The sequence below is a fragment of the Dromaius novaehollandiae genome, chromosome 8 (assembly GCF_036370855.1).
Source record: "Dromaius novaehollandiae isolate bDroNov1 chromosome 8, bDroNov1.hap1, whole genome shotgun sequence".
Classification (NCBI taxonomy): domain Eukaryota; kingdom Metazoa; phylum Chordata; class Aves; order Casuariiformes; family Dromaiidae; genus Dromaius; species Dromaius novaehollandiae.
This window is the reverse complement of record NC_088105.1, coordinates 16489518-16511900: the sequence shown is the minus strand read 5'-3', so window position 1 is coordinate 16511900 and position 22383 is coordinate 16489518. Positions and strand designations below refer to the sequence as shown.

The 22383-nt window shown below is 39.5% G+C and overlaps 1 protein-coding gene and 1 long non-coding RNA gene across 2 annotated transcripts; one reads left to right on the top strand and one right to left on the bottom strand.

The window, feature by feature from the left end:
• Positions 1 to 1698: 1698 nt before the first annotated feature.
• LOC112994235 (uncharacterized) lies at positions 1699 to 5626 on the bottom strand. Its single transcript, XR_003261901.2, has 5 exons — positions 5565 to 5626; positions 5276 to 5345; positions 4606 to 4727; positions 4039 to 4098; positions 1699 to 1900 (listed from the first exon to the last, which is right to left on the bottom strand). It is a non-coding gene; the product is annotated as an uncharacterized LOC112994235 (long non-coding RNA).
• Positions 2971 to 14563, top strand: ATP6V1G3 (ATPase H+ transporting V1 subunit G3). The gene is made up of 3 exons (XM_026118439.2): positions 2971 to 3123; positions 10810 to 10910; positions 14125 to 14563. Exons 1-3 carry the CDS (start codon positions 3042 to 3044, stop codon positions 14296 to 14298), a joined length of 357 nt encoding a protein of 118 aa, XP_025974224.1. The 5' UTR covers positions 2971 to 3041; the 3' UTR covers positions 14299 to 14563.
• The last annotated feature ends 7820 nt before the right edge of the window (positions 14564 to 22383 follow it).

The following is a 22383-nucleotide window of genomic DNA, read 5'->3' as shown; positions in this document are numbered from 1 at the left end:
ACCTCCACCTAAGCTAGAAATGCCTAATTTAGAGCGTTTGGGCTGGTTATGCTGCAACGAGCAGGGAGATCTCTGCAGGGTCTCTCGTCCCTCATATGACTTCATTTACTGGCTCCGCAGGTTAGTTTTGAGGGAGTCAGAAGTGCTAGAGCTGATCCAGTTTTCCCCTTCTGTCAGCAGGAATAACCAGGAAAGGCTACAGGCAATTCAGGAGGCCACGACAGCTAGATGAAAAGACAACTGCTGTGAAGGAAAGGGACTTGTCTTTGGAAAGTCTTCTCTTTACCCCATCTCCCTTTGCAAATACTTCTTCCCCTCACCAGTCGTCACATCAGCTTCTCTTCTTTAATTAAAAGACTCTGGAGCCCTCTCCAACTTGGAAAGAAAGCCAGTGACTGCAGCACAGAAGTTTCTCATTAGCTTGCCTGATGAAGTAGGAGTCTGTTTGGTTAGTTGGTGGTTTAGCCTACTTTATTTTAATGAATTATCCAAAGTGGAATACACAGAGGTGCCACATCAAAATTGTCTGAGATCACCACCCATCATCATCAGACAAGCCTGGAGATTAGCTCTAAACAGCAGCACTTAGTATGGAGCCTAAAAAAACGTGTATGAACACCAGCCAAAATTAATGATCGTCTTCCTCTCTGCAGACATTGCAGTACCTGTCTGATGTGGCAACGGGTGCCAGCGTGGCGTGCCCATGCACACGCCTCTTCCACTGGCCTGCAGAGCAAGAGAACTGCTGCAAAGATGCGACTGAAAAGTTCACAGTTATGCTTCCTTGTATATGAATAAACTACAGGGAAAATTAAAAATTGAGGGGTTTGATTCAGAAAAACATTGAAATTTGTGAAATCTGACTCCGCAGCTCAACTGATCTGCTTGAGAAATATATGCATTTTTGAACAATGGAAGAATGCTATAATCTGTTGAACGGTGGATTTTTTCCTTAAAAAAATCATATAAAACACTCCGTGAAATATTAAAATTTACAGATTGTAAATATGAAAATTTACAGCATTACTAAGATCAATGTAACATTGTAACAATGTAACAGCATTGATAACTGTTTGGAAAATCAAGGGGCATGGTCCCTGATGGTTTTACTTAAGCCCTGAAACTGTACCGCAGTTTAATTCGCCAGCTGTTTGGTAACATTTCTTGCAGCACAGAGATTTGCTTGACAGGGCCCTTTGCCTTCAATATACTTTTGATGTCTGAGATAAGTCTGACAACATTTCTGCTTCTTATTTAATTTTTAAGTAACTTTTCCTTTAAAGTTCTAAGCCCAAGTTTCCTGCCCCAAGTAAACCAGAGCACTTCATTTTTTACTTTCGTTTTCCACTTCCGCTTTTTATGGCTGGTCAGGTCATTTGGAGCTTAGCCCCAGGGGCACAACAGGCTTCCTAACCCTACAGTTTGTACATTTTTTGTAGAGCTGATCATCGTTTCCTTTTTATTTCTGAATAAAATGAACTTCAAAGCTATATATTAAAATTTTCTAAAGACAGTGCCAAGTCAGCTCTCTTGCAACTAGACTAGATCTGTAGTTTCAGTGTCGGACATGGGTAGCCATCTCGCATGGGTTTTGGGTGAAGGAAAAAACTCAGTGAGCGATAGGTGATGAGAACAGGCGCCTTCCCAACAGTGAGACTGAGCATGGGGTCAGACTCCCCAGAGTCCCAAGCAGGGCAAGGAAACCGCCGCCTTCCCAAAGTCTCAGTGCTGCGCTCTGTTGTTCAGGTGCAACTGCAGAGGGTCACAGGGCAGAGGCTTCTCGTGCTTTCCCTCAAGCCTGCAGCCACTGGCAAACACCAAAGCCTTCATAACACCAGTACACATTTCTTCACAGGGGTCAGATAAGCCTTGAAGCAAGCGAGTTGTACACAACAGCTGCCTAGGAAGCATCAGAAAAGCCCTTACGGCCACGGCCAATAGCAGAGAACACCAGAGAAATGATAACTGCAGCCAAAAAAACCCGGGTATATCAGCGGTTCAAGTGATTTCTGGTCCTTACACAGCTGAGTCAGAAGAACTTGCAACGAACATGCTTTACTCATGCCAAGAACTATATTAAAAATCTATTTTAATTATGAATCTTGAAATGTTCCCCTCCTGCTTCCCTGTTTAATGGCCAAAGTACCTTTGACAGGGAGATTTGGTTTTTACAAGCACTCCAAATACGTGTGTGCTGATCATTCATGAGGTAGCTCACAAGACACTGTCTCTCACTATAGGAAGCCAGATGTTCATCTACAGCCACACTCACACATTTGACTATTGTATATGTTTGTCTATATCAAAAGTAAGACCTAGACCAACAAATACGCCTTCCCCAGGGGATGGATGTTAGGGCTAAATCCTGCAGCTATCTGCCACAGCACTCATCTCCCTTCTGGCTGAGGGGCAGATTTCAACACAAAGCACACCAAGCACCAGATGCTTACTTAAACTTAAGTCCCTGATTAATTAATTTCCAATGAAGATTTTTTTTAATTAAGAAACCCTAACGAATAATGTCAAGAAGTAACAGCAAATAGAAGTCTACAATCAGTTCACTGTGTTCAATCAAAACTCTTTGTTGACCATCTGAATCTGATTCTTCATATTTATGGGAAGTTTCATCAAAAGAAAATTTCAAGAAACAAAGTTATTTTTGTTCTCAGTTGGTCTGACGAGAGTAACTAAAATCCACTCCAGCAACAGAAGTTAAATATACATATATATATTTCTCAATGATCCTATAAGCCATTTGGAGTGTTATTCTCTTCTTTTCCCAATGTGTTAATTAGACACTTCACCTTTTCGGTGAGCCTGGGGAGGAGAGAATGTCACTTTAGAACTAGTTGATGTGTTTCTCCTGATCACACTAGCAGGTCTTACTGCCAGCAGTAATCTGGATAGAGCAGGCTGGCTTGGTGCAGTCTGGAAGGCTGTTGTAATAACTGATAAAGCAAAATGCACGTGTAAGAGTCTGGCAGCTATATAAAACCCTCTCAGAGCTCCAGTTATTGCAGAAGCACACTCAAGAAATCAGCATGACCAGCCAGTCTCAAGGAATCCAGCAGCTTTTGCAGGCAGAAAAACGTGCCAAAGACAAACTGGAAGAAGCCAAAAAAAGTAAGTATCTGGCCTGGTTCTGTTGTATTCTTCTACTGTAAACTCTCTAGAAATACAGTGTTCCACAGAAAAAAAGCATTATTTCATCTGTACATATAACACATTTGCCACCCCTATTCTTTTTTCTGTACCACTTCCCTCTCACTTACATTAGTATTCTGTTGTGACTGCAGCGGGCATTTAACCAAACCTGAAGGTTCATAGTTTGCTTAATATTCTTTCTGTATCTGCGTATGTGCCTGTGTCTGTGTGTGTGCACCTGTGTCTGCGTACCTTATTATATTAAACAAAGTTTTCTTTGTTATATTTATCCTGTCAGCTATCTTTATCCTTGCTTTATTCCTGTTCCCATAATGACACTACAACTGTCTTTAGGCACTTAAACTAGGAGCCTACACACCTCTGGCTGCCAGCTGTAGAGAACCAGACTCCAAACTCTGTATTGCTTTTTCTTAGGCCGTATTGAAAATTTTCCGTGTTCCTCTTTACTTGTGAAAACTAGGAATTTACCTTTTAATGTCAGTTGGTCTTCAAAAAAAAAATATGCAAACAAATGGAGACTTCAAGATAACAATAATCATCAAAGTCACAGTACAGTCAAAGGAATTGTCAGTACTGTGACAGGTCATTCCTATAAGCCTAACATGGCACATGCAATCAGCAAGTGATTAAATGTTCAATTTAAAACAAACTCACATTTGCTGAATGCCTAAATACCCAGAGTAAAGCATATGTAAATACCAAGAACAATAATTCAAACAGTTTTATTCTAGTCAACTATAAGCAAAAAGTAATAGTAACAAATAAAAAAATGAAGGCAATATCCCCCAAAAATGTTCTAGCTGTATCTGCTAACAATTTAAATGGAAGAAATAGTTCTGTTAGTAGAGCATTTCCATTGTCTATTTTTCTTACCTTCATTTTCTGCATTCATCTCCCAGTGATTTAATGCAAAAATATGATGATCATATTCTCCTGAAATAGGTATGAACCACATGAGTCACTGAGCTGCATTTGCAGGGAAACATTAATACTTTTTCACAGGGTGATCTTGATTTAGAAGACAGAAGCAGGGAAACTTAATGTTGTCCTACAGGCCTCAACTAAAATGCGTGAAGATGATGTCATGTGCAGCAAGAGTTTGATGAAGAAATATATTTTGTTTTCCAGGGAAAAACAGAAGCTAAACAAAAATAATTATTTGTGTAGTCTCTATATCCCTTCTACATACAAATCAGCATCACTATGTATTCATGAATTATGAGCATGATGTATTAATTTGTACAGCACACAGAAAAAAGTGGAAGGGCAACAACCCTTCTCTAAGCATCTAGCCACTATGTCTTGCAGCCATGGAAAAGACAACAGAATGAGAAGACACTCTCTGATCTTCATAAAACCAAAGGCTCACAATAGAAAGCTGCTGCTCCCAGTCTGAAAGCAAGAAAGCAAGGAATAAGTTGGGAGTGATTCAAACCTTACACAGTCAGATGAGGTGCTCTTGGTGGGATTGCTCTTTGCTCCTCATTTAGGTCAGTGGCAATGTGTTGTTCCCCAGGGCAAGAAGCGAGAAAGCATATGATCTGGGCAGGCACCATCCAGCCCTAAATGGAGAAAAGGAGAGTCTGGTCTGCAGCTATGATAGCTTGATGTTGGTTACCCCTTGTGTTTGCTTTGCAGGGTTTTGCTTTTTCAATAGCCAGTTAAAAAGAAGTTTTATAAAAAATACCATTATATAGATAAACATAAAAGTAGTGGCAGAAGATGAGTGTCTTGCTGAATCCAAACATGAGGTTACAGGTGTATTACTCTACTCTGCACAAAAATGCACTCTTCTGTCATCACCCTCAGACCCAAACACAGCACTTGTGATGAGCTTCTTATGAATACAGTATCTTCCAAACCCCTCTGAACCAGAAACCTGAATTAAACCACTGCCTACAACCACCAGTGTTGCCATACTGAGGTAAGAGTTACTCAGCAGCTACAGAAAGCCAGGTATTAAATATTTTGCTATCAGTGAATAAAGTAAAATTATTTCATTAGTATGAGTTCCTTCTCTATTACTTCTAAAGCTAAATATACTTTTCTCCTTCAGAAAAATTAAGTAAGCAAAATATATATTCCTGATAGATACTTAGAAAATAAATACCTGTGAGTAAAGAAGATGGAGCCAGACTCTTCTCAGTTTTCAGTGAAATGACAAAGGCAAAGGGCACAAACTGAAATAAAGAAAATTCCATTGAAGCTAGGGAAAAAACTTTTACCAAGACAATCTATATTATACTCGAAATTACATGAGTCTTTCAGTGAACCTACAAAAAAAAAGAAAAAAAAAAAAGGAGAGAGATTTTGCTTATAGTATTTCCCCAAATTATGCAAGTTCCATATTAATCATTCTTTTTGGTATAATTGCCTCTGCTCTCATATGCCAAACTGACATTATTATACTGGCAGAAGTCTTCCACGTTTGTCCATGCTGCTTGTCATAGCAATGTCACTATGCCACATTAGATACCTAACTATACCAGCATAGCTTAAATAACGTGGGACAAGGGCAAATGGGATTTTTTTTTCAGTGCCAAGTCAGAACAACTTCAGGTCTTTTACCTAGAGTTATTCTGCATTTAGATCAACATAAAGGAGTGCATAGTTTGTCTCTGACTAAATGCAAGAACTAAAATAAAAGCAAATACCTGAAACGCAATCAGCCGATATATGCAATATAATTAGTTAACCTATGCACCCAGAATTTTGAGAAACAAGACAGGAATATGCTGCTTCACCTCAAGCAACACCAGCTCAAAGCCAATTAGTACCAGTTCAAATCAGCAGATTCTGCTCAGGGCCTGGAGAACTACTTGTCTTGGTTGCAAGTGAAAACAAGGAACTTGTCCAGTCCCTACTTGCGCATTCCTTTCCCTGTTAAACTGTAAATACCATCTCCTTTACCACTGCAAACAATCTTTGCACAGCACAGCTATATTGATGAGTCAGTCTATTCTATTTACGTTTAAATAAAAGAGGAATGAAAGGTAAATCATTACCAGGACATGACCAGGGCAAGTCATTCTCAAGGAAATGTGATTATCAAAACTACCCTCAGGCAAAATCCTTGCAAAACCCATAGTGTTATTGATAGATATTCACATAACCAGATCAAAATTTAGCATGAACACACACAGAATATTGTATATGAACAGGCCCATTTTTTTCCTGACATATACACAGCTGTTTGTAATGCAAAATCCACTTTAGATATCTGAAAAATTAACCAATAAATAAAATACTATTTATAGACATGAAGCAAAGCAAAAATACTTTGATAAAACTCCTCTGTATATGCTTTTTCAAGCTTCTTGGTCAATACTCTTTATCCTAGCTTGCAGTATCTTTACTGTATCGTTGGCTGATGTCAATTATACCTGAAAAATTATTAGTAGTTTTTTGGTAAATGCACGTAGGCAAGGCTGAAACTATCGAATTGATTAAAAATGAAACAAAACAGCCTGTGATCCTCTCCTCCTTTTATACACTGCACTACTTTGGCTCTTATGTTTTCTTTAAGCATAACTTAGATCCCAGAAATAAATGAGCATTGTCAGAGCCATGATGTCAATTCCTGAAAATACTTTTGGGTAAAACAAGGGAAACAGATTTGTGATGAACACTGGATTGAGCAAAATTTGGTTTCCTATAGGTTTTCATGTCTTGGCTTGATTTCTAGTGTCAAAAAAAAAAAAAAAAAAAAACCCAAAAAACAAAAAACAAAAAAACCCACTCAGATTAAAGCTTTCAGGAAATTAGTTAACAAACAAACATTAAACAAAATAAGATATTATAAATGAACTTATATGCTTGGCTCTCTCTTGGATAATATCCAGGACATATCTTACCCAGTGAAAAAGCTATATATACTGATCACCTGCTTCTATTGTACTTTTTTAACTTCAGAAAATAATCTTCTCAAAATGAGCATTCTGAAATCCCATTCTGCAGACAATTTAACACTCTTGAAGACAACTGAAATGGCCCTATTTAAAGTAAAAATTGATTATTTTTTGGCAACTTTATTTGAATGACATGATTTCTATGAAGAAGTGTAGCCTGGATGATACATTTGTAAACAGAAAACCAAATTTTAGCAAAGCAATTTTTGGAAAGTAAGATAACTTAGTGTTTGAGCAAAATAGAACACAACTTTTTCAGAAATATTTGATTTCTACTCTCTTTTCCTTGCAAGGTCTAAAAAATTACCAATAGCCTAAAAAACTCAAAGTTCTTTAGGATCTAACTAGAGCTAGTTCACTACCATCACAGAAATAGCCATTAAGATGAATATAACTTTTCCCTATGCTAACAGTGTTTCCCCACTGGTTAGGTAAGACAAAATCTAAGATGGAGAGGAATAGGCAGAATCAAAGCAGGTGTCCCCAGTATGCCCTTTGGTGCAAAATTCAAAGTTGCACCTTTCTGTACCTCACTTTTCTGACCCTAGAATAAATTTCTCGTGGTCAGGTTGGTTCACCCATCTTCATATATTTCTAGCCCTCCTTTTACGTGATCTTGGCTGAATTTCAGCGCTCTGCCACCCTTACGTATGGCTTGATTCCAACTCGGCTGTGCTGGTGCAGAGAATCCAGCCCAAATGCTCAGCAAGCCTTTGAAAAGGCAATCCTCTATTGTACAACTAAGGTAGCAGACAAGCGGTTAATAACAGGCTGATTAATTAATTTTGGTGTGCCTCTAGTGAAACAGCAGGTTAAGCTCTAGTTTCTGCTTAACTTAATCAGGTGCAGCATATGTACTATCACATATGTTGGCAGTTGCTGATTCTGTCCACAACATTGTTGAACTAGCAGTAATTTACTCACAGCTTTTCCACTTAATTAAATAGGAAGCAGCAGGTTCCTGCTGTGCCAGTCCTAAAGGCATCATGGAAAGATGAAATGGCTGCCACCCTATAGCAACACCCTATGTACGGTGCTTACTCCAGTGCACTGTCAAGAACTGACATGCATGTATATATATATTTTTTTGCTTCGCTAGCTACATTGTCAGGGGCAGATGAACTGTTGTTTTATAGAATCTCATTCTATTGTGTGCATTTTACATGGATTTATCTATCTATCTGGTGGCCAAAATATGCAACATATTTACTACAGATGGCCCCCCAGATGGAATTTGAAATTAAAATCCAACTGATTTTGAAATAATTTAATTTGCTACTGAGCTCCAGTTCCTCAGCTGGTGAAATTGGCAGAGCTTCATCACAGTCCACTTCCACTGACTTGCATCTTCAGAGAATCACCTCCCAGCTCCACTCCTGAAGGCATGCTCTACCAAAGGCTGATGAGCTCCAAATTCAGAGGCGAGGATAAGGGGAACTTCAAAACATAGACCTAAACCTGGTTCTAAATGCTGTTGTCCAGACTGATGTCAGGCTTTTACATGAATCTGTCCGGTTGTGCTCACTGGTCCCAAGACTTAATACAGCAATAGAGGCTGATGTAATCAGCTCTTACCAAACAAATACCAACTTTGGAAAAGATCATGCTAGCTTTTAAACAGCCTCTCTGCCCCTTTATACATAATTACAGCTCCCTGGTGGCATATGGACTCTGATAAATGTAATTAACTATACAAGAAAGCATTCTCCAGATGATGAGAGTCAGTTAATCTAACAAGTGCCACACTGTGTTGCTCCTTTGCATAGAAAACCTTCACATAATCTCACCTCACCTCTCCTCACATCCCACAGTAAGCACAGCACTGAGTCAAATGGTCCAGGAATCAAGGACTTTTCAAAGGAAATTTGTGTGTTGGCCATCTCTCTGCTTCTACTCACTAAGCGACAGATACTGACTTCAGAATGGGCCTTCCACCAAGCACATAGTTTACCACTGGATCAGGCATTGCATCCAGGGTTTTCTTGAATTACAGATACATCAAAACCAATGTTTTTTCCTCACAGCATCCAGGTTCACTTTGGTGCCATGCCCAGGGGAAGCTGATTACTATATGTCACATCTAATCAGATTTCAGAAGTCCAGCACAAGTGGAACCAATCCAGTGTAGCTGCCTGGAGAAAATAAATGAGAAATAGTGATGCTCATCTTCTAGTTTAGTTGCAGAATGCTCCTTAGGATTTCAGAAAAGGTACTGGTTTTAGTTCTCATGCTTGAATTGAATGATTTTTTTAAAATCTTCCCAGAGTATTCATATAAGTTAATGATGTCAAGCAGTTGGTTACAAATAAATAAATAAATAAAATAAAAGGATATTTCATGCTTCAGACTAAGAGGCCTTTTTCAGTTGCCTCAGTTGCCCAGTCTTCATTGTCTTATTCTTGTGATATCCTAATTTAAAGATTAGGATACTAAACTTTAGTAAATTTAATAAACAATAGGTTTTTTTTCCACCTTGCATCCATTGAGAGAAGGGAGCAGCCTTAACCTCTCCCACTCTTGAAGTTCTAGCTGTACAGCAGAGAGAGGCCCAAAAAAAAAGATCAGCATCAGCCCAGGAGTCTCAAATATAAAGTCAGCTTTAAATTCAAGAGGTTTACAGCCCCATCAGTTAGAAAGTGGCTTTTTCCTCACAAAGGAGTGTAGCCAAGTCCTGTGGAGATCCATGTGACTCTACCTAGTTCATACAAAACAGAGACAGAGATGCATCACCACTGAATGGTTATGACACGTTCACTATTTGCTTCTTGTAAAAACTTAAGCACCACATTTCCATCAAACCTTCTATTTTCATCTGATACATAACATCCCTAGTAGACCCAGGGAATATCATAAATTGTATGTCCAGTCCTGCAATGCCTTACATGGGTTTGATTTTATAAAATCTTAGTATTTTACCAAGGACAAAGTAACTATTCTCAGCACATAAAATGAAGTATGTGAACAAGCCTTTTCAGGAGGAAGGCTCTAGTTGCACTAAAGCCTAAAATGACACTTAATAGATCATCCTCCTATTTCAAAAACTTTTTAACTTTACAAACACTTTCATGTTTTATACACATTAGTAAGGAATACCTTTGACATCCTTTTTCTCTTAATCACTAACCTCTGCATTTAACAAATGTGAGAGGAAAAAAAGGTGGGGGAGAAGACAACAAAGTGGGAAGGTTGCAGCTCAGTTCCTTAGTGGTTAAGATGCATCTTTGCAGTATTTTGGAAATCTGCCAGCTCTAAATAGAATCCAGTTGGTGTGGGATGAAGGGATTTTGGCAACCAATCAATACAGCAAATCTTACAGAATAATGTCTTTTCCAATCAGCGACAACTAAAATCTGTTATCTCGCTGCTGCTATTGCTGATGAAGAAAAGATAGCTATTTATTTAAACACAAAGCTGTGATAAAAAAGATCAGTTGCATTATGAGAAAATGTCTAGTTGCAAAAACACTTCTGTTATTAGCAAACCAACAAACCTTTCATTTTGAAGTGTGCTTTCACATAGGGAAGTGGTCTCTGAAGATAGGTGTTTATGTGACTCGCCTTCAATCAAAGCACACTAAATCACTTGGGCTCTTCTGACAATTCTGTGCAAATAAAACTGCTATTGACTTTGCTTGAAACTTTGTCCATAAAATTATGATGGCCTGGGAAATAGAGGGATTCATCTTCTAGGATACAGCAATAACTGAAGTAACTCCCTGTTTCTTCCCTCTCTTCAGGAAAGGGAAAGAGACTGAAGCAGGCCAAAGAAGAAGCCATAGCAGAGATAGACCGTTATCGGCTACAGAGGGAGAAGGAATTCAGGCATAAGCAAACAAATGTAAGTAAGAAACTCACATGTTCTTTTGTAGTGTCAATGTGCTCAATGGTAAAACAAATTGCTTCAAATGGCATTACTCTGAGGCTTTCACAAACCTAATCAAATTGAGTAAATGTACCTACCACACGGACTATCCCTGTGATGCGCACAGACTGCAATTTGACTTTCCACAGGCTTGGAATGCATTTGCATCGGGTACTTTGGATTCAAACATCACTAAGATTGCCCACCTTCAGGCTCTCTGTTTAATTTCAGACAGACCTCATTCTTGTCTTGAAATTGGAAGTAGAAATAAGGTGGATGTTTCAGTAAAAACAAAGATTTAAAATCTTTCCTTTGATTACTGCTCTACTTTAGCTGACCTTTTGACTGTGCACAATGCTGCATCTTTGATGAACTGAAATCATCCAAATGTAGGGAGTTTTCACTACATTTTCATAATAAAAGTGGCCTGGCTGATATTTTCATACCTGAATTTTTACATATTTACACTATCTTGCAGTTTTCTCTAGTATTTTCATGAAGGTTCATCACAAACTGTTCTTTTTTTTCCCTTGGTGACCTTCCTTTTTCATTTTTTGTTCTTATTTTTTTCCTCGCTTGTTTTGTGCAAAGCCAAGGGAAACTATATCTGCAAAAGCAGCAACAAAACAAAAAAGCCAAAGAGGTCAAATAAAAACTGCTTTACAAAACTGTCATTTCAGCCACAATTCCTATAAAACATTTTCCAGCAGAGAGCATAGGCCTTAGGAGCACATATACATACAAAGTCTCTAATAAACACCGTCAGCCCTCAGACACAATGTCACACAGCAAGGCCAGGTGAAACTGTCTCATACATACAATTTCAGATCTTTACTGACACTAAAATAAAGTTAAAACACCTCTAAAATGTGTTTACCTTTTCAGTCAAGGCATACTTTGTGGTTTAAGGTCAAAAACAGCTGAGGAGAAAAAAAAAAAAAATTGTTCCTGTGCTTTGGTGTGAACTCACATTTTCTCATCGCAAACAAAACTAGTGCTGCATGAAAAGGCCATTGCTTGTTGACTGAATGCTTTACACAGGAAGGCCAGAACACACGTTACTCCTCAAAAAACAGCATGTTGTACAAGCTCATTGCAGCCTTGCTTCACATTCCTTGACCCCATTATGTCAACCATTAATCTACTCCAGACAAATGTCATCATTATTAACCTGCGCCTGGAAAGCAGGCAGGAGATCCTGCTAAGCCAGGGCAGAGGGACGCCGCATACCCAATTCAGTTTGCTGGCTCAGGTATTCAGACACTAATATTTTTGATTCTTCATCACAGTCATGTTTAATGCAACTCCTCCTCTTAATGTGTGTTGTTATATCCATACAGGGGTAAATTTTCTCACACTGAGTTGTTCCACAACAGTCCAGAATGAATGACAACAGCAAGACAAAATAACTATTAATTTGACAATTAGCAAGATCTATTTTCAAAACATACAGAACTTAAGGCCAGAGCTAAAGTTAATTTTGCTAGTGGTCGTGGTGTCGATACCCAGATTCGGTGATCACTGAACTTGGAAGATGTGAAGCCTCATTCTGAATTTTGTGGCTTTGAAACCAATGTAAAGTCTTGGAAGACTTTGGAATGACACTAGCATAAAACCAGTAGCAGCCTGATAAGGAATAGACCCTCGAGGTCAGTACAAATCATGGACTAAGTAGGGCAGTGTCTGGATTTTAACAAGAACAAGATCTAGAAATTCAGAAGCAGAAAAACGGAAAGAAAATAAAAATACGTGGAAGTATAAGAATCGACTCTCTCAAATTACTGCATTAGCATGAATCATGCAAGCAGTTTCCCAATCTACAGAGGCTCTCTTTTAAATTATAATCCTTTTCTTGAAATTTTTCAGAAGTACTTAGTAGCTGGATAACATACAATCATCTGGGAACTCTAGAAAGTTATTTTCCCAGGTGGAAAAACTCAGCTCCATAAATATGGTCCAAACTGTACAGTCTTTTCCCCATGAGGCCCTCCTAACTTGTCTAAAAGCTAATATAAAATGCAAACTAAAAATAGTTACTACTGAAAGCTATAATCTTTCAGCAGTATTTACAATCATGTCGGTCCTCAATTTCTTCCGAATCAGAAAATGTTTTACATCTGGATTGCGGACAAACTTCTTACTACATTGCCAGGTACAGATAAACAGAATTTCAATGGTGCTTTGTGCAAGAATCTTAATTCTGCTGCTTTTCCTTCCTTTAAGGACTATGTTGGGATAAAATCACACCAAAAATAAAGTTAGTGACTTCTCCCCCCTTGTTTCTGGTGGTCGTCTAGGTACTCACTAACATCATAGGTTAGCTTCAACTGATTGTCCACCCAAGGGAAGCAGGCAGAAACAAGCAGAATGTGTTATTTACCCCTCTCTTACTCCATCAGTATACAGAACAGTTTCCTGATGTGCCCCACACAATTCTTTAGCTAGAAACAAAATTTTCTCTCTATATCAAAAGGACTTTTCCATCAGGGAGGAACTCATAGGATGTTGGGGCAGTGAAGGAAGGGGACCGAAGTCCCAGATTTGGAATGTGTGCATCTGCTTGTAACATAACCTTGCTAAAACGTTCAGCTAGTCTAGAGTCAATTAAATTCTAAGAGAATGTCCTGGTATTAACTATGCCAGAAGCTGTCTGGTATTTCGCCAGATAAGAAAATGTAACATTAAAAGACCTTGTCTGAGGCCTTTTGAGGGTTATACATCACTAACTACTGAAGACATTTCAAATACTCTGAAACTTTAATTATGCATTTTCAGGAAGGCTTCCCCATGTTTTGCTCCGTAGCTGTGTTCATGTTCATTCTCAGTGAGGCCAAACAAAGCATACTAGTGATAGAATTTAGTTGACTAGTCATTAAAATAGAAAGCAAATTAAAATGACTGGTATAAAAGAGAAAGTGTGTAAAATGTTGTTCCCAGAACAAGCTGGGAAGCTTGCATTACATGGGGAGATTCCAGGGCTAATGAGCATGTGGAAGAGTTTCCTTTAATCCTGTTTATTATGCATGCGGTTTAATCTAGATCGTACCCTTACTGTTAGAAAGCACTGTGAAGTGCCTGCATAATGTTTATACTGGATGATAAAGACAAATTCTTAGTGCCTCCTTCAAGTGCAATGAGCATAGAGTCATATATAAGCCTTTATTTTGCTCAGAGGACTTCTGCTTTTCAGGTAATGGGCTCCCATGGTAACCTCTCTGCTAAAATAGAAGAGCAAACAACAGAAACGATCGGAAACCTCACTAGCAGCTACCACAAGAACATGGAAAGCATGATGAAAAAGCTTTTGAACACGATATATGACATCAATCCTGAAATCCACCCAAACTTCAGATACGAAGTTTAAGATCCACTGATGTGCTGGGGAAGAGTGTTTGTAAAAAGTAGCCCTCTTTCTTGATGCCACTAATATTTCCTCCTTTATTGTTGTTGCACGTGTGACAGAGAAGAGCACTAAAGCCCAAAGCACGTAGTTCCACACAGATTTTTGATGTCACAAAAATTATTCAAGCATTTATGGGAATGTAGTTGTTTCCTGTTGATAGCTAAGGCTGTCATTTACATGGGGGTAAGTCAACAACAGCAGAATAAATGATTATTTGACACCAGCAGCTTTTTAGTGGGTGTCAGTATTTCTTTTCTACGTAAAATGATCTGTACAAGACGTGGTGTTGCATAAAATCTGTTCTCTCCAATCTTCACTGTATTTAAAGTCATGTAAAATAGAATATCACAAAAATTAAAAATAGAACATTTCTGTTTTGTTTGGGATACATGGAGTGGTCAGTTTATAGAGCACATAGGAACTCTGTAGCTTTTGATCAAACAGAATAGACCAAAATATATTTGCAATTTTTGTATGTTATTTTAAAGCAAAATCTAGCCTACTTGTACAGATTTATGTGCAAAAGCCATACTCAAAGTACTGTCCTACTGGTTAATTACATCACAAGCTTTATATAGCTTTTTGAAGTCTAAAAATAAGAACAGGAGGAATAGCTATTCATGAAATTCAAGGCATACAGGAGCATATTTATCATTATCTATACAGTCACGCTAAAAGCACAGGAATCCATGGACTCTGATCTCTGCAATCATTACACTAAACACTACCTAAATCCACAAGTCCATGGAAATAGGTCAGTTAGGGATCACTTCTATTACCCTAAGTGACCTTGAGTAGCTCTTCCCTCCACAATGACACAGATTCCCTTGAATTAAGTTCTCCTTTAATTAGGGATAAAAACATACAAATTCTGATGCTTTCAAGGTAAAGGCCATTAAATCTGATGAGCCTATCACTAAGTGGGGTTTTGGCCCACATCTGCATCACAAACCCCATTAGTGGCTTGTCTTCACTACAAAATTGCACTGATTTAGAAAACAACCTTGAGAAAGTGCAACTACTAGCAAACAATAGCCATGAATTTCAGTCCGCGTAGACACAGACAAATCATTGCAATTTCACAGCAGCTAGGCGTAGGAAATCTCATGTTCCGGGGAGGTTTACACTGCTGACATGCTGTCATGTGTAAAATGACCATAAAGCTGTAGTCAACTTAATGTCAGCAAACACGACTCCTCAAGGCTGTGCCTGATGCTACATAGTCTCCAAGCCCTGACTGTGGGTTTCCTGCGCTTGATTAGATTCCCTGGAGACCCGAGGACACTGAAGGAGGGGAAAGAGACTAGAAATCTTACTGGCATCAGCTGAAAGACTCATTTACTTTAGAGCACTTTGAATCAAGTCCTGATGGGTTTTGATCTACTGGGGGCACGAGGGAACTCCAGTCCCAACCTACGTGCACTGGCCAGTGCCAGGTGCCTTCTGCAGTGTGCAGCGCAGGCAGGATTGCTTAGACACACGTGCCTCCGACTGAGGTCATAGCTGCAATCCCTGTATAGTGAAGCACGTTATTTTCTGTGAACTTGAACGAGCACTGTAAAACGTGAGCATTTCGATGGGAAACAGCGAAGTGTACTCTGAACTCCATGTCAAGGGAGTATTTACCACACAAAGGGAGTACTGAATATCCAGAAGAATGGTTTATGTTTGGCTCCTTAGCAGTTACTGACAAATATTCTGATTTTTCAAAACTGAAAAAAGTTATTGATTGGCAAACCAATTCCAAATTTGCCCAAGCTGAAGCAAGGACTGTGGCAGAAGAGAGAATTTCCTTTAACAGTTAAAGCTTTGAGGTAGGGAATGAATTATTGGATGAAACTTCAAAATAATTAGATAGTAATATTTCCTACTTTTTATGTGTTCTAATACTAAAATAACTTCAATGGGTTTAGCAGAGCTTCTCCAAATGCATATTATTTAACTGAAATCAGGATTCAGACCACAGTGTGAAAGATAATGAAATGAATTGTGCGATGTTAGCTCACATGGGATTTATTTTTCTGATCTCACCTAGCAACTGATCCCCATCTCTCTGAAGTCAGAAGAAAGCCTTTAATGTATGTCAGTGAAGTTTGAATATAAGAATCAATTGTGCTGCATGTGATGACAGGTGGCGGGACTTTGCAGGGGGAGCAGAGGAGAGCGGTGCAGATTTCAGCAAGAATGTGAAAGGTGAAAATTCTTCTTGGGAAACAATAAGCATTGAACTTAACCCCTTCCTACACTACAGCTAAGCGCTTTGCCAGTGAGGCTGGAGTGCAGATGGCAGGACTAAGTTTTAAAAAATGGATTGTTCACATTATGCTGAAAGTTCAGAGTGCATCAGGCAGCTCCTTAAGGGGCACTCAAGCACCCGATCAGCAGCACCTCACACGAGTCTATTGTAGCATGCTCTGGGTGTCTATCTGCCAATTATCAAACCAAAGATGGCCAGGTGCAAAAATGTTACAAAAAACAAGGACAGGAGAAGGCAAGTACGTGTGATGAGCAGTTTATATAAATTGTATGCTTTGGGAAAATACTTGTAAGAAAAGCAACAAACAAAACAAATGCTCCCAGCAAGCAAGCAGGCGTAAGGCCCAGCAGTACTTCTGAGGAGGGATATCGATAGCAAAGAAAGCATGTTCCTGATACCCTGCCTTCCTCCTGCCTTATACAGCTGTACCAACATTTCAGAGGTAGGAGCTATTTTCTAAACTTCTTTGAAGCTGCTCATTTTTCTCCTGCCTGGATGCTTAGCTTCTAGTTCAGGTAAGATTATACACCACAGATCTCTGTCAGCACTCTCCCAGGAAGACTCCTGTCTGTCACAAGCACTTGCTGTGTCCAGGACTTCTCCCGCTTCCCTCCTGGGCTACCTCAGCACTCTTTCCGTTTGTTATCACTTCTAAACATACAGAAATGTTACAGGTTCAGCTGCAGAATTAAAGCAACGTGATTTCCATTGCCAGCTATATGGGATCACAATATACAACTCCCTATAGCAAGAGCAGACCTGCCACAGCATGGTGGGCAGCAAGCAGAAAAAGTGAAAGCAAAGCAGCCTTTCAGGAGGCCAGCAATCCAGATAACGCCAAGTAAAGCTTTGTCCTCCTGTACGGCCCTGCTCCTACTTACGACATTCCCCCTTTCTCTCATTCTTGCCAAAACCTGTCCTCTACCACCAACTGCTTCTTTTGAGCTCTTGCATTGCAAAGCTTTTCTCCTTCTAAGGCTACTCTTTACCCTTCCAGTCTTAAGGACGGCACCCACACACCTGATTTAGGTCATCTTTAAAACACATTTTCCCATGAATGCACCATCCTTGACAAAATCCCAAGCACATCCTGGGGCTGGTACAGGCCAGGGGCAGCATGGAGGAAGCCCCCCTGCCCGGCCGGAGGGGAAGCGTTGAGCTGCCCAAGCACCAGCTGCCTTGTGCCACCTTTCCTCAGGGCTGGGGACTGGCCCTGGCCTGCTTGCTTTAGGTGACTGTGGCCAACTGTACTAGAAACCAATTTGAAAAACGGGGTGAATACTCAAAGCATTTAAACTACCCTGGGTTCTGCGATGCCACAACTAGGCTGCTACCGTCAGGCTAACTAGATATTTTAAAGACGGCGCTCATGCAGTTACACTACATTGCAATCATGGCACAGACCTGCCTACACCCTTTCAATGACCTCCATCCCTGAGATTTAAATTGGTTTTAGGTACTTAAAACTTTCTAAATGTGACTATGTTTTTGAACTGTGACTAGAACGAAGCACTACCACTCATACAAAAGGAATGAATTCATTGCAACTAGCTGTTTGACCTTGAGAGAGAGAAATCTGAGAGCTTTGAGCACCCTGTGAATTTGCCCTATTCTACGTGCATTCCCACTTCTGGACATGGAAAGGGTAGTTATGCTACTTGTAAATATATAGAGATGAAGGCCAAATTAGGCCTCAAGTAATTTGGCAAGATATTGGGCTTTTTAAATGAAAGTGTAAAGCACAGACTACATAAATGGGATATCGAGATGCCAAGAAAATGCCTGCTGAATTTACAAGAGCACAAAATACCTTGTATGTGGCATTCACATACTCAGGATAATAGCAAATAATCATTCCATTCAGAATAAGAACAGAAGCTAGGAGGTTTCATTTCAAAATGCGCTTAAATGCAGATAAAGCAAAAACACTCACTATACATCAGCAGTTACTTACCACAGATGACTACAAATAACCAGATAGATTACCACTGGGCAAAACAAGCCCTCCACGTTTAACCAAACCACGGCTGGATTATCCCTGTAGGGACCCTGAATCCATACCCTGCTCCCCTGCAAGGGCCTGACCCTGAGCACAACTTCCCAGCCAGACCCTGGTGCCGTGGAGGTGCCCAGTGCCCAGGAATGGGGGCTTCCTCGCAGGGTGGAGCGTGGGCCCTGCCCTGCTGCTGCCGCCGGGAGCCCCTGGTTTGTAGATTGGCTGAACCCTACGCTGACTTGCAAAACAGGGTTAAAAATACCTCTGCTGTCTGGAAAAGAAGAGTTGTATTACACAATAAATTCAAGATCAACTAATTAAAGTGTCTCATAAAAAAAACTACCAAAAAAGCCAAACCACTGGAAAGTATAAGAACCGTTTGTACAACTAACGATACAGCTTGGGCTGAATTTCTGTAGCTGGTTTCCCTTAGTGTTATCCATTAAGTTACAATATATGAGGACTTAGTGATGCAATTCCCATTCATTGCTGGTGAGGGATGACACCCGAAGCCATGCAGTTAAAATAGCGTATCTGTCAAAACTAAATAATGTAAAACAAAACAGACATGAAGAATAAATACTATGCTCTATGTAGAGTCTTTCTACCAACTTCCCTGTTAATTAACTTCTGTAGAGCTTGGAAGCCAAGATTTGGGGAGTCAAAATAAGCTCTAGCCAATTCCACTAATTGTGATGTTAACTGAAATTGGATTCCATGCCTGGTACATAGTTGCATCAATTAAATTTTCCATAATAAAATATATTTGGAAGATTATATTATCAGTACAACATAAGTCGCTCTTGTAAATGATCACACATTAGCATATAAATGTATGGGTGAAGCTCTTTATGGAGCAAAATATTTCATTTCCTGACTTGAAAGGTTTCATAGTTCAAGGGAGTGTGAGCAATGTCTCCCAATAAAATGGGATGAGATGACCTACTACTGTGGAGCTCAGACACTACAAAAGGAAAAGTGGGAACAGGGTGTCATGAAGTATGATCACTTGAGATGTGAATATGCAGGTATGTATGTTCACAAAGAGGCTTGCCCCAGAAACATCCTTAACAACAGACAAATGCACAACTACAGGTACCCACCCAGGAAGGGGGAGACTTCAGACTGAGTCTGGGGATGACATGTAAGTCTAAACATAATTTTAGGCTACTGAGCAATACCTTCAAACATTTGCGATGGCATTGGCCATTTGCTGTATTTATAGACAGGTCATGCCATCATCCATTAAGGATATAGATGCTCTGAAATAGTAACAGTTCTTTTTAAAATAGAAAAAAAAAAAAGATCCTTTCCTCCATGATCTGCTTCTTGCTTGAAAAACAAAAAGATGTCCTTCAACTGGAATTTTTATCAACTAAAATTATATGAGGTAGAGTTGCATTGTTAGAATATGGATTTGGGGGGGGGGTTGTTTTTTTTTCAAATAATTGCGTGCAGATTAATAAAATGTTATGTAGTACAATGGAACAAGAGCTGGAAAGGTCCAGGTGCTGTACTCATTAGATACCTGAGGAAGGGACTCTGGTATGTAAGGGATCTTTAACATCCCTACCATTAACGTTCTCTCCGAAAGGATGCTGGAGCTAAATTTTCCCTTGTACTACTTATTCATCAGTGAAGAAGAAAATTTCAGAATGATCAGAGCTGGGATGAATTCCAAAAAACTACCACAAGTTCAGGTATTTCCTGGAAACTTCTCCACATCTTTCGGTTTAGTTGAAAATGTTGGAAGAACGCTTTTGCTGGGGGTTCTCCACCCAGGCTTCTGCCAGCCTCCAGACCTTCAAGGTAAATCTCACAGCGGATGGCCTGCTGTCAGCCCATAAGAATATACCTGCAGTAGCTACATGACTTTATGTAAACCTGCAGGGTTCATTTTGCTCTTTCCACCAAAAAAAGCAGCCACTGCTGTAGGAACAAGTAGTGAGGCCTAAGAATGGCTCATGACCCTTACAGCAACATGTTCTGGAATGAGAATCAGCTTTCCATTACACTAATTCTTTGTAAATAAAAAAGCCCTGCCTGGCTCATCTGTGCTTCTGATTTGAGACAGATACTCACAATTTTCTGGATAGCAATGGATCGCCAGCTTAGCAGATGGAGAGTTCATCATTTAGTTAACGGGGGAATAGATTATCTTAACCTTTACAGGACATAACTACTGTCCTTGCATCTCTACCGATCCTGACCCTCAAACTACCATTACTGCATTTCATCATTTCACCTATTCATAAAGTGGGCAGCTGCAGTCTGAACTGGGCAAAGATTTGGGATGCCTGCAGCAATTGCAGTCCTATCCTATTGCAGGAACCCGTCACAGTCATGTGTTAATTAATTAGGTTATGTTCTTATTCACATATACAGTGCATACACTTCAAAATAATTTTCTTCAGGTCTTCACAGAAGTAGAGGAAATGTTTGTTACACAATACACAAGTGCCATATATTCCTGCCAAGTTTACAGTGTCCTGTCCTTTACAGATTTGATTATTCCTCATTTTATGGTAGTATAAGGCACTTCAGACTCTGAGTCTTCCCTGAGGAATGTTAACGCTTGTTAGAAGTACATGACCCAACCAGTATTACAACAAAACACTTGGAAAATGTTACATCAGAGTACTGTTAATACACTCTAATGCACTTACAGGACATGACTGCATGTGGAAAATCTGATGACTTGCAAGCCTCTTAACTTACTGAGATTCCTAGTTGCTTTTATGAAAGATATGCCATGACTGAATTACCTGACCCAAGGTGATTCCTGGAAGTCCCATTTGCCCCAAATATTTGATTTATTTACAGGTAAATCAGACTCAAATATACTACCAGATTTCCATAACACTTTTGGAAATAGAGACATTTTGACTGATGTGCCGCTCCAGAAAATGTTATCTTGGTTAAAAATAAGCTTTCCATGAAATACCATGCCAGAAGAATGATCTCAGTACTTAGCATTAAATAGACTTTGCTTTAAAAAGCATTGTATTTATAATTTCATTCCCTTATAACAAATCAATGATAACATGAATGTTAATCTAAAGCAAATCAGCAATACCAGCACAACCTCATTTGTAACTCATCCCTTTTTATCTTTCCTTCACTATATGTTTTATGTAAATATTTGTTTCACAATCCTGTGGCACTGATTTATTGTAGAAAATAGATGGCTAGATAAAAACAGAAACAGACATCGAATATAAATGTAATTTAACAATGCATGCGTCACTTTGGTATTTAAATAGAGCATTTTGTGGTCGTCCTCTTTCCATTCAAACTTAACCGAGGGAAATACTCCAAACATACGAGCAATCCCATTGATGGTAGCGGGATTATTCATACCTGTACTTAAAATTAAGCAAAGGTGAAGTGCAGTGAGCTCAGAGGTCACAGTGCAGAAGCAAGACTCACCAGGAACCGCAGGCTGCTGGGACACTGCGGGTTGCCACAAAGAGCTCCTGCGATGAACTCGGATTCAGGGTCTCTTCCGTACAGCCCGTGGGTGCTCTCCTCCGGGCAACACTGCCGGGCATGAGGACCAGTATTCTCGCATCCCGGAAACCTGCAGCAGGACTCTTTAATCACCTCAGGAGTTACTTTACACCCTACTTTAAACCTGCTTTATAACCCTGGCTCCCTGTGCAGGAGGGAGATGCATTTTACCTCCTGTTCTTGGTTTTCCAGCTGTTAGCAGCAGTAAAGAATGTTTAATAAATGGAATAGTTGTGTCTTGTATCAGATTAACACTTCCTAACAACATATCTACCAATATTAG